Source organism: Folsomia candida, unplaced genomic scaffold (assembly GCF_002217175.1).
Source record: "Folsomia candida strain VU population unplaced genomic scaffold, ASM221717v1 Fcan01_Sc001, whole genome shotgun sequence".
Lineage (NCBI taxonomy): Eukaryota > Metazoa > Arthropoda > Collembola > Entomobryomorpha > Isotomidae > Folsomia > Folsomia candida.
The window spans coordinates 26,152,348-26,163,971 of record NW_019091193.1 but is presented as its reverse complement, the minus strand read 5'-3'; the positions used below and the strand labels follow the sequence as shown (position 1 = coordinate 26,163,971).

Below are 11,624 nucleotides of genomic sequence, written 5' to 3'. Positions count from 1 at the left end.
CCTATCGCATTCGCATTGCATGCAAAATTTTGATGGTCATGCACGACACAATTCCTCACAAATTTGTATCATGTTCCCGAAGCATATGCCGTTGTCCCTGGTTTGCTTTCTAAAACCCGAATCTGAGCGAAACTCGGAGAACTTATTCATGTTCGGGTTTGATCATAGGCTAGAAAGCGGGGATTAGGGCCGACTGGCCGACCTTGTTTGTACACAACTGAACAAAAGAATGAGCTGTGGTTATAAACATAGTGTCGTCAACTAGACGAAGAACGTCCGATAGCGCCACACGGCAAAGTGATTACTGTGATTAGTCCAACAAAAAGTTTATAAAGTACCAATTTACGTATTGAGCTACACTACACTTCATTCTTACCAGTGTCCAGTATTGCACGAGGAGAGAAGAGGAGTGCAAAAAATTCTATCCTCCAGCAGCATAATAAATATCACTTCTATTTAAAGTGCCCAAAGCCCAAAACTTTATATGCATTTGGACATTGCAGTTTGTTATCTATCTTGTTTCGCTGTACACTGCCATATCTCAGCATAAGAACTTGTGAGCTGAGATATATACTAAAAAAAACATACTAGTATATACTGTAGCTTATTTGGTGTTAAGAAGTAGCACATAGCTCGTGCAAACATGTGGCCTGGACAAGAGAACCCCCCAATTGTTCAGCAACCTGGTTTTAATCCCAATTTCCCCACGGCACCAGGTCAGCCATACCCCCCACAACAGTTTCCTATGCATCAATATCCCCCACAGCAAGGATACCCTCCACCCGGACAGCCCATAATGTACCCTCCACCAGGGCAACCCATGATGTACCCTCAACCACAGCAGCCCGGCCCTTACAACAATTATCCCCCACAACAACCAGGGCAAATGTACCCCCAACAAATGCCATATGGCCCTCAGCAACCCATGATGGGACAGCAGCAACAACAAGGAGGTGGGATAATGGGGAAGGTCATGGGCGTCCTTAATGACGTTGTGGACGTAAACCCAATGAATTCCATGCATTCCACCGGGAATATGATAACAGGATACAAGTCCCCACCAGTCATGCCATGTAAGATACGAAATTCACACCCCAGATGATTGACCCATGTTAGAAAATCCACCTGGTATTTGACTTTTCAGTTGGTCCTGTGGATGGCTGCCCAATGGGACTTGAACTCCTCTTGGAAACTGAACATTTGCTTGTTAAACAGCAAACGGAAATTATGGAAAGTAATCCAGCTCAACATAATGTTCCCGAAATTATTTTGCACTAATAATGACGGTGGATGTAATAGTTGCTTGTTTGTTGTAGCATTACTGGAACAAGTTGGAATTCCGTTGGAAACTCCCAATCGGTACGACATTATGAATACGGCTGGAAACCGTATTTATTTTGCTGCGGAGACTGGCGGACTGCTCAGTATGCAGGTCGGTCTTCAAACAGCTCTCCAAATGTATGAAATTATATTCAGTTGCAACGCGGTTTCAATTTCAGTGTGCGGTTTCCGGTCCAACTCGAAGCTTTTCGATCTGTGTGAATGATTTCTCGGGTCGTACAATTCTTAATATTGAGCGAAGCTGGAGTTGCCTGTTTTGTTGCTTGAGTACCTGTAATTGTTTTGGAACAACCGGATCGGTGATAATTTTGGCGTCTTATCTAACTTGATCACTTCTGCATAAAATATGTATCTAGCGTTCCTTTGTTGCAGGAAGTGAAAGTTAGTCTTGCGGATGGCAGCTATTTGGGAAGGATCATTCAAAAATACAACTTTTGGTCTCCACTTTTGGCTGTTGAGGACGATGCTGGAAACAGAGTTGCAGAGATCACTGGACCAAGTTGTGGAGATTGCTGTTGTGCTTGTTGCTGTACTGGACAATGCGGATGTGACGTCCAGTTTAAAGTGCGAACGTCGGATGGTCAAGATATTGGAGCCATAACGAAAAAGTGGTCAGGATTTTTTCAAGAACAACTCACAGACTCGGACACCTTCGGGGTCAACTTTCCAAGAGATATGGAAGTTCGAGCAAAAGCCATGATGCTGGCTGCCGTGTTCTTAATCGTAAGAATTTTTCTGTATGTGCTCAATCAGTGTAAGTCCTTCAAATATAGGGCAGCACTGTCTTGGTCTAATCTACCATTAAATTTAAGAAATGAGCATGAAAAGATGAGTCTAACTAGGTTCAAAAAAGAGGTGAAGAAGTACTTTTTAAATGTCCAGAATACAAAAAGAGTTATGGAATTATTCGAATTCCAATTATTCGACTCGTTTGAATATCAAGATTGTTTTTCTATGATGTAATCATCATTGTTTTATATGTATGTACAAGCAAAATGAAAATTGTATAATGTATGACTTTCTTTTATCCTTGAGGTGTAAAGTCCCATGCAATGGGGTGCCTCATTGTAATAAATCAATCAATCAATCATGTAGTGGACATGCTTTAATTGAATCTTTTTGATTTTCAACCAGGATTTTATGTTCTTCGAATCCAACCCGCACGTCAACCGTAATGATTAGAAAACCAAACTCCATATGGTCTCCAAATCTGGGACGATACTGCGATTCCATGAATTACTTGTTGGTCTGCATGTGAGTGCCTGCCTATTTATGAAATAATAATATTTATGCTTTGGTCCACCACACTGCTACAAATTGTTCAAATTGCTAAAATTATCTTGAGAACTTAAAGTGCATACTGACTTGCACGCTAAATCTTTCAAATGTTTACTCAAATGTGACTTATACCAATGTCCAATAGTTTTACTTATTTTGAGAATAATTGTTATACAGAGATACTGATCTATAGCCAAAAAATACTCCAGAAGTAATCAATTTGGTTTACTCCAAACAAAGGAACTTAAGAACACACAACTCTACGCAAAACTATATACCAAGTATTTATTTTATTTCATGTGAATCTCATAGATTATGTATATGAATTTATGTTTATGAATACTGATAAGTGCATAACAGACGTCTATTTGCAGTGATACTGCTTATAATAAAATAAGTATTTCAGCATTTTGCCAAGCTTCGAAATTATTAAAATAAAATTCATTACGGTCCTCCTTCTCGTCAATCCTCCTTCTCGTCAATCCTCCATCTGTTCATTCTCATTCTCAATGAAATTCTGACACATGTCGTATTTACTAAGCAGTAACTGTTAGCAGTATCAATAATGCTAACAATAAGACTGCCAGAGGCTGGGAGTCTTGTTGTCAGCTTGTCGCAGCCAGAAGAATACGCATTTTGAAAAATCCGTTTAAAATGAGATCACAATTATTCCAATTTATTATGGATCTCAAACTTTTGCGCAACAGGGAAAATAGGGTCGAGTGGATTGCAATGGATGGATAATATTTTTCAATACGAATCGCTTATGTCTTGTCATCTCGTTCCTTCCGAAAAAATACCCTGTAAAGCAACTCCCAGCCCAATTACAGATGAGCCACCCGATAAGATACGCAGCAATCACCGACATATTCGACAATGGAAATTTGTGGTTGGCTGCTCACGCTCCTAAAATGAAACACAACTGCTCATGACAGATATGCACATAGGAAGGAAGTTGCAAAGACAGCTTTTACAACGATGATGATGGTAGAACATCACAATGTGTGCAGCTTTTCATGAAACAGATTGTTCCGTCATAATCACGCATCATGTAGCCATGCACATAGATACCTCACAAAATGTGGAAAATATGCAGTTATGCCAGGCAAAACAAAAGACGGATTGACTGTAAATGATTCTACAACACGTGCAAATAAATTCACGAATATTATGCCAACCTGACGAAGAGGAGTACAAAAGGGAAACCAAAAGTAATTTATTCTTCATTTCTAAACCATATTAACAAACTTGAGGTTGTACATGTGTGTTTTTCTCACTGCAACCAACGAGAATCCATCCTCTTCCTGCATAATGAAGCAGATGCATCAAAGTAAGGAGTTGCTGGTGAGAGTGTTTTATTTGCATACGAAATTCGTAATTTTAATGCTGCTACTATCCCAGATGAAATACGTAACTCACTCACACAATGGTCCGACGGCAACGGCAGCTAATTTTAATGACTAACAATATTAACCAACATAAATTAGTAATCCTTCTCCCCAGTCAAGCCACGATGTAGATATTTAAAAAAAACCGTTGCTTATAATGATCATCATCTCTCTTTAATCAACATTTGCTGACATTTGACACGAGTTTTATTTTTAGAAAAGTTACAAACCAATTTGTCTCCCGTGGTTGGTTGTAATGAGAAGGGTGACAAATTATTAGTGTTTTTGGGTTTCACGTCCTTGTCAAAGTTCATCTTACGATACATCCAGATAAGCAAATATTGCAAGTGAATACTACAGAGGAACTTTCCCTTGAAGCCAAATTATCGTGATAGTGCTAACACCAGGGATAACTTCCGTCTCGCCCAAGCTTAGTTTTCACTAACCACCACAAAGATAATAGGCATAACAGCGCACAATACCTGTTCGCTAGTAAATAATTCCTACGAGGACATTTTCAACCATTTTAATAGGTAGTTAAAAAAACAATTAAAACATGTTACCGTTTAAACTTATGCAAGTTACGCGTGCATCTAAAAGATTTAAGCAGACATATTTTGCATACCCACCGTTTCAAGCATGAAAACATGAATTCATCCCCTGCTGCTGTTGGTCGCAACTGAACTGTCTCACGCCAAAAATAGAATATTCTGATATCGAAGGGAATAAATCAGTCGGCATAAAAAAAATATGAAAGCGGTGCAAACGTCGAGTGGACCATAATGGAGGGAGGCCAATCTCGGTGTGGATCTTGGTAAGTCGGTTGGCCTGACACGACGAAGTGAGGGGAGCAGTGCCGATAGTAGGAGATAACCCTCAAGGCGTCTTCCTCAAGTCAGCGAACGGGTAAATAAATCCGTAGGCTGCTTACATTTAATAGCAGCTTTGGCACAACTGCATTCACCCTTTGCAACGGAGATTTAAAAGCTTAAAGAGCTTTTGGTTCGTATTATTATTGTTATTGCATTCTCGCATAACTCGTCTTCCCGTTCATTATTATCCATCTATCTGCACACACACACCACCCGTGCTGCATTACTTAAGTGAGGAGAGCAGAAAACATCTTTCGAAACTCGATCCAACCAGAGAGTGAATAATTTTTTTTGCTATTTGTCAGTTTTCTACTTGCTTCCTTCTCATCTGTTTCTGTTCAGTTGGAGAAATGAGTCAAGAATTGATATCTGACTCACTTTTGACTCCAGAAACCCCTCATTTTCTTTGGAATTAGCTGAATTATAAGGTTAAGTAGTTGTACAATTACTATTACATCAGAGTACCTGGAGGAGGATGCTGTAGAAATATCTATCGCGTGGTTGCACGGTTTTCGCTTTGTTTTGTTCTATGAAACCATATAAAGGAGAACCTACTGACTGTTGTATCAGATTTGGTGGATTGGTTTGTGTAGGCGATTTCATTTTTCTCATGGCGTCCAATTAAACGTTGCACTGCTTTTACGTGCAGCGTCGTAATCGCCCATGTATTATTCTGCAAGGTTGAGTGTCATCTTTTGCATGGGGCAAGGAAAACATTACGTAACTAAATTGCTAGATTTTTCCTACTCTGATAAATACGATTGTTTTGCCTGGTGCCGTTGTGAATGTGGAAACGATTCCGGGTTTACAATCACCGAATAATTTTTCTATTCATGATCGTGATTGGCCAAATTCATTCAATTTTATTAGCTTTTTCTGGCTAAAATTAAGTACGCCTGAGTGAAATTTGTCTGTGCTTTTAACCTTTTTAGGAGAACATACCAAAGCTGAAGAGGTCTGGGAGGTACAACTTGTGAATTGAATACGTCGACTGTATTTGGATTGATGGATAGTAAAAAGTGAAGTGAACGAATAGATATTTGCATGATTCCTCTAAATCTGAGACACCCACGTCCCAACGTCTTCTCGCAGTAGATGTATGTTCGGTGGTGTTAAAATGCTGTAACACTTGGACGAACTCTTCACAACATAACCATCAGGCATTCAAAACAGTCTCTTCGTTAGTGTCACTACTGAACTAGACCAGTACGGTCGGATCCTTCTCATTGTTGCCCAATAGGCTCATGGCCTGACATGATTGAGCATGTGGTAACCAAAGTGCAAATAACTTTTCGACCAACGCCTTCCTCAAAGGTCTGAGGACAGTTTTGTGTGTGGAAGTTTGTAAAGTTTTTGGTGGCGTGAACCGAAGGTGGGGTTGTGACTGGGAAAGATGATGAAGGCGGAAAACGCCCAAGGGACCAGACCCATGGAGCCGGTCAGACCACAGCAGAACAATCCACAAATGCATCACACTACGACCACGTCAACCTCTCCGGCCGTCACGTTGGACTGGATCAAATTTGACTTTGATTATTTCAAATCTATTCCTGGAATTCTGAAAATTGTGCAATTTGTAAGTTTACAGATGGTGTTTCATGTATGTATATCGTCCCGTGGGATGAGATCCGATAAATGTGACATCGCAATTAGTAGACGCCGATTTACTATATTTCACAAGTTTAGACCAATCCAACAGTTCATTAATTCAAATTTCAACTCATTCAGCTTCAAGATCCGTGATCAACTCCGATTCTTCTTTCCTGTCTCTTGCAGTGACAACTTTTTTGTAGATATGATTTCGAAGACACGATTTCCTTGCATAAGATGGATTGAATACGTGGCTTATGTGCACTTGCAATAGTTGGCGATGTCATATTGTCTGTTAAGTTGCACATTGTTTGCTATCTTGTACTCGGTGGGTTGATTGATGATACATGACGAAAATTACTCTGTATTAAATAAATCAATGCCCTGCATTAAATTCATCACCGGAACACCTAAGCAGAAATTGTGCTTGCCATTCAGACTGCATCGCTGTCAATGCATACATATGCATATTTACGCTTGGACTTACATACATACTTCGGTTTGAGGGCTTGACCATTAAAATTACATAGGCACAACTTTCCCTTGCATTCCTTTCTATTCTGGCGAAGGACTCTGCTTACGACTTGTCTTACACACTTATTTGCTACTTTTGTTTCAAGCAATTGCCTTCATAATTCCCAAAATTTACGTCAAAACATTTCATTACACAATGCATACATATTATGTAAATATTGAGTCGTGGTTAGGGAAGAGCAATGAAGGATGACAATGATTTTGATCCAACCATTCTGTCGTATTCACTTTGCTCCATGTTATCGGATGTCGAAACCTTCGTATTTCAAGTTCAAACCCAGAAAGAGAACACAGCGTTTCAATGTTGATGTCAGTTAACCTCACTTTTTTTCTGAATGATGTGAGTAATAGGAAACGCATCAGGTGGAACCAAACCAAATATGACAAGTGACAGGAAGCAACACACCCATTAACATTTGTGTACAAAATAAGTGCTTTCATATAATACGTATTCAACATGGTGGTAATTAGTATAGAACTAAGTGATTCCAGGCTGTGGAAATGACGACGAATAACTTTTGTAAGGCTTCACCTCAACTAACCTCACCCTTCCAGAGCACAAATGGCAAGGACTGGTTTCTGTCAACAGATAACAAGTCTTCAAACAATTAAGATGCATGCCTAAATACGTACGAGTAGCGTTTCCTCCCTGCGTATTTTGTAAGATTCTAAAAGTTTCATATTCATAACTTCTTATGCAACGTGTGTACACATGGAGGCGAAAAAAACTCTCACCCATACGGAATATTTGTTACGGAAATAATAAAATTTTATTACGCGTACTAAACTCCCAAAATAAGTAGGTTTATGTCCCCAATTAACGCATCGTCAAAGTATTGGTCACATGTCTCTTAAATCACATACGATGTACATACATTTATTAAATTCCCATCCACTTTCTTCTTTCGCAATAATATTTCTACAAATATTTTATCACATTTTCAGATTTTCGCAATATTTTGCATGAGTTTGGCTGCTCCAGCTCATTGGGGTGGAACACATTTCTTCCTATTTGTCGTTGTGACCACATTTTTGGTGACTGCCTTCTGGATCTGCATTTATTTTCTCTGTATACGAGAAGCTCTGACACTCAAAATCCCATGGCTCGTGCTGGTAAGCAAGAAAAAGACCGTTAAACACACTACTTTTACTATTTTTGGTGCTTTAAATGATCTCCAACTGTCACATGATCTTTTTTGCAGGAGTTTTACTACACTGTGGGGGCAACGGTGTTTTACTTCATCGCCATGATTGTCCAATTTGCCATTTCTTCGGGTTATGATCACAGCGGAACTGCTGCGGCTGTAATAACATTTTTTCATACTCATTTCATTTCCTTACTTTATTTATTTTCGTTTTTAATTTACTATATTTATTTTATAATTTAGTGTTTTGGACTGTTCAACACCATTGCCTATGGAGTAGGAGCTTTTTTCCTCTTCAAGGAGTGGAGACAAAGCACTTCGGATACAAATGCTCCCAATCTTCCATAAATAAAGTAGCAATGGTTTTAGGGAGCAGATACTAATAATGTTGGCATTTAAGAATCATTTAGTCTCAGGAAGTTGCAATACATACAAAATAGAGCAGTCGATTTCTGATCTGTCAGTGTGCTGGAATTCTTTTAATTATACAAAGGACGTTGTTTTGCTTTCCAATTTAATTAAAAAGTTGTACGATATTTTTCAGTCTTTTTTAAGGGCTTTTAGAATATAATTAATTTCGATATAAATAATCTATTCAAAAGTATTAAACAATAACGAAATGAATTTTATCTAACAACAATGTGTGCTGCCTGTATATTTATTATTATTATCAAACACAATTAATTTTTCAAATATAAATTTGTAATCCAAATTAATGGAGTAATTCGTTATATAAACGTTTTTTTTTTATTTAAACTGTAAAATTAGTCATCAAGAGAATCACAATAATTTACGAGGTCTCAGTCTTTGTCCAAGTGAACTATTAATTAATCTGCATTTGTTGAATGGGTAAGTCGTTACTGTCGGCTCTCCACCACATTTGCATCGATCGGAGCATTTTGTGCACTTTGGAATTTTTTCTCGTTTCTAATTCCGTGGGTTTTTTAGTGTCCACTTCGTTGATGAAAATGGGCGTCTCAGAAAACGAACTGGAATTTAGATCTTCAGCAGAATGCTGCAGAGTTTGAAGAAGATGAGATTGGGTCATTTCGCCACCGAGATTCTGTCCGTTTGCGGGATTGGCTGAGTTGTGTTTCTTTGAAGCAAACAAAAGTCTCAGCATGTCGAAAAAGGTCATGGATCGTTGTTGCTGTCTCCGTCGACGTTGTTCTCTCAATATTTTCCGTCTGATTTTTCTCTCGGCCAGCTCTTTCCAAAAAGGACGGTTCATGTTGCGTTCTATAAAATTTGTGTCCTCGCTGAATCTCACGGATTTCTTTGAGATTTTGTTGAGAGATAGCTCCAAACATTCCTCGTATATTTCCTTCGCTGCCAGTAAAGAGTTCTGCACGGGAATCTCATACACGGAATTTGTTCGTCGTCGTCGGAAAGAATGAATGCAAGGATCGAGATCTCTGGAAGAAATCAGATCTCCAGAGTTTGAAATGAAAATATTAAACTCCAGAATGGACGGTTTTTCTTCACATTCTTGATTCTGATTCTGGTTAACGTTGTCCCAAAATACGTCAGTCTTCCCAATTGTTGAGATTGACGATTTGGATTTTGTTTTGGAGAAGTGAGGATCCAGCCCCATGATTTCCTGCCAAACTCGTGTTCTCCAATTCCAAATTCTAAGGTCTCTGCGGGTCAAAAGTAACAAAAAATATATTGAAATGTTGTTCAGCGCGTGTTGTTGCTCTACGAATAATTATCCTTTTCTACGACATTTATATCTCATTTTTACCTGGAACCCTGTAACCCACACACCTGACGTAACTACCCCATGCAGTTGTGTATCATTTTGCTTTACAAAGACAATAAAATAATTAGAAGGTAATAATTTTGCAGCTATCACAACGTAGTTTAATGGAACATTATTCTACCAGGCCCTCATTTATTCTGACGGGTGTGCCAAATAGTACGCTATTAACTTAACATACATATTCCGTCTCTGACGTGCTTGTGGTATACAGATTTCTGCATGGACGTGAATAATCATAATCACCACCCATGTATATGGCATATAGATGGATAGATTTCTATACAGGGCTGTTTCAGTAGAGGACAAGTTCAATTGCAAAAATTTGCAAATATGCTCATTCCTAGTTCCTACCAGTATCAAATCGTATTTCCAATCCATATAATTCACGTCGACCTGCCAAGCGTTATTATTGACAATTTTTATTAGAAGATCTTTGAGCTCGATATGCTATTTCCTGCCAGGATTTCCATTCTGCACCTGCAAAATATTTTGTCGCCTGCTGTCAATGGAAAACATATTTGCAAATATGTAACAAAATTCTGCTATTGTACAAAAATAAGTAAGCATGACGTATTAAACGTATGCATTAGCTTATAGACTATAAATTGCATTACTGGAATGTGACCTGCAGCTGCGTGTCTACAATTCTACATTTGTATTATTATATTAATATTTCAAGAGACTTTTCTGTAGACAGATGGAATTAAGAACCGATAAAAACTTGACGTGTTTCTAAAAATATTTTCGCAATAAATATTCGCATTCTTTACCTGAAGAATCCGCAAGAAATATGTGGAAACCCGGAAGATCACTATGTCAGCGCAGCAGTGCAATTATGCGTCGTCACTCACCAACGTGTCTCACCTAAAGTATTTACCAGATTGTCACAGAAGAGCATATTACACATGCATGTATTATTAAGCCAGACGCGGTTTGCTGCTCCACTTTTCTTCCTCCTATTGTTATTTCGCGAGTGGTTTAATGACTGACTGACTTTTTTCTATTTCGGACTTATTATAAATAAGATTCTATTCCGTGCCAGGGAAGTCGCAAATGTATACAAAAACAGGGCAATGCTTCATGTTCTGCTGAGTCTGACAATTTCGTGGCTAAAAATATTGTCGCCGTGAAACGTCTCTTAAATTCCAAAGTAGCTTGGCTTCTTCCATAACTTAAGCGGTGCTCGAGTATCACCAATCTTAAATATATTTCGCTGAGAAGAGTACATATGTATGATTGAAAATAATAAAAATCTTTATTATTTCCGAATGTTTACATTTACAGGCAGTCACGCTCACGACAAACAATTATGCAATGTTTTATTACCCTACATTGGCAGGCCTTGTATGTAAATACATGCACAGCGTCGTTACAGTTTGGCAGTGTAATTTTCCATTGATTCGTAGAAATTGTAAATATTGGATTGACTCGTTCAAACCGAGTGGTGGTTGCGAATTAAAAACGGAAATTTGATAGCTCGCTTAAAATCAAAGCTCTTATTAAATATGTATATTTAGCTGTGGTGCATTGAACACCTTGTTTCGAACCAAGGCTGCAACTACACATGTAGATATCCTATTATTCTCCCAATTCTCAGGTTACACGAATGAATGTCCATGGATTTGGTTAATGGGTCATGTTGCAATAATAATGCGATAACCCACACACAGATAACTGTTTTAGATAACACTAGTTTAAGACGGAAAGTCATGCT

The 11,624-nt window shown here is 38.5% G+C and overlaps 3 protein-coding genes across 9 annotated transcripts; 2 read left to right on the top strand and 1 right to left on the bottom strand.

The window, feature by feature from the left end:
* Window positions 1-102: 102 nt before the first annotated feature.
* On the top strand, window positions 103-3,085 carry LOC110845473 (phospholipid scramblase 1). 2 transcript variants are annotated; one of them, XR_004833627.1, is made up of 7 exons: window positions 103-1,073; window positions 1,145-1,234; window positions 1,317-1,432; window positions 1,500-1,640; window positions 1,714-2,064; window positions 2,476-2,595; window positions 2,797-3,085. XR_004833627.1 is itself a non-coding variant. In XM_022091902.2 (6 exons), the coding sequence occupies exons 1-6, from the start codon at window positions 644-646 to the stop codon at window positions 2,521-2,523; spliced, it is 1,176 nt and encodes a 391-aa protein (XP_021947594.1). In that variant the 5' UTR covers window positions 104-643; the 3' UTR covers window positions 2,524-3,085. The 2 variants fall into 2 exon arrangements, 1 of the variants encoding a protein (XP_021947594.1); XM_022091902.2 differs by having other exon boundaries at window positions 104-1,073; window positions 2,476-3,085.
* A 1,936-nt stretch (window positions 3,086-5,021) lies between these two features.
* LOC110841657 (plasmolipin) lies at window positions 5,022-8,860 on the top strand. Of its 3 annotated transcripts, none has more exons than XM_035857287.1 (5): window positions 5,022-5,156; window positions 5,812-6,455; window positions 7,949-8,116; window positions 8,206-8,307; window positions 8,392-8,860. In XM_035857287.1, the coding sequence occupies exons 2-5, from the start codon at window positions 6,273-6,275 to the stop codon at window positions 8,494-8,496; spliced, it is 558 nt and encodes a 185-aa protein (XP_035713180.1). In that variant the 5' UTR covers window positions 5,022-5,156; window positions 5,812-6,272; the 3' UTR covers window positions 8,497-8,860. The 3 variants fall into 3 exon arrangements, with proteins under 3 accessions (XP_035713180.1, XP_021943034.1, XP_035713176.1); XM_022087342.2 differs by lacking the exon at window positions 5,022-5,156 and adding an exon at window positions 5,169-5,307; XM_035857283.1 differs by lacking the exon at window positions 5,022-5,156 and having other exon boundaries at window positions 5,349-6,455.
* Window positions 8,802-11,423, bottom strand: LOC110841656. Of its 4 annotated transcripts, none has more exons than XM_035857270.1 (3): window positions 11,237-11,423; window positions 10,681-10,774; window positions 8,802-9,788 (listed from the first exon to the last, which is right to left on the bottom strand). In XM_035857270.1, the coding sequence occupies exon 3, from the start codon at window positions 9,740-9,742 to the stop codon at window positions 8,972-8,974; it is 771 nt and encodes a 256-aa protein (XP_035713163.1). In that variant the 5' UTR covers window positions 9,743-9,788; window positions 10,681-10,774; window positions 11,237-11,423; the 3' UTR covers window positions 8,802-8,971. The 4 variants fall into 4 exon arrangements, with proteins under 4 accessions (XP_035713163.1, XP_035713171.1, XP_021943033.1 ...); XM_035857278.1 differs by lacking the exon at window positions 11,237-11,423 and adding an exon at window positions 9,893-9,952 and having other exon boundaries at window positions 10,681-11,188; XM_022087341.2 differs by lacking the exon at window positions 11,237-11,423 and having other exon boundaries at window positions 10,681-11,188.
* Between the last annotated feature and the right edge of the window lie 201 nt (window positions 11,424-11,624).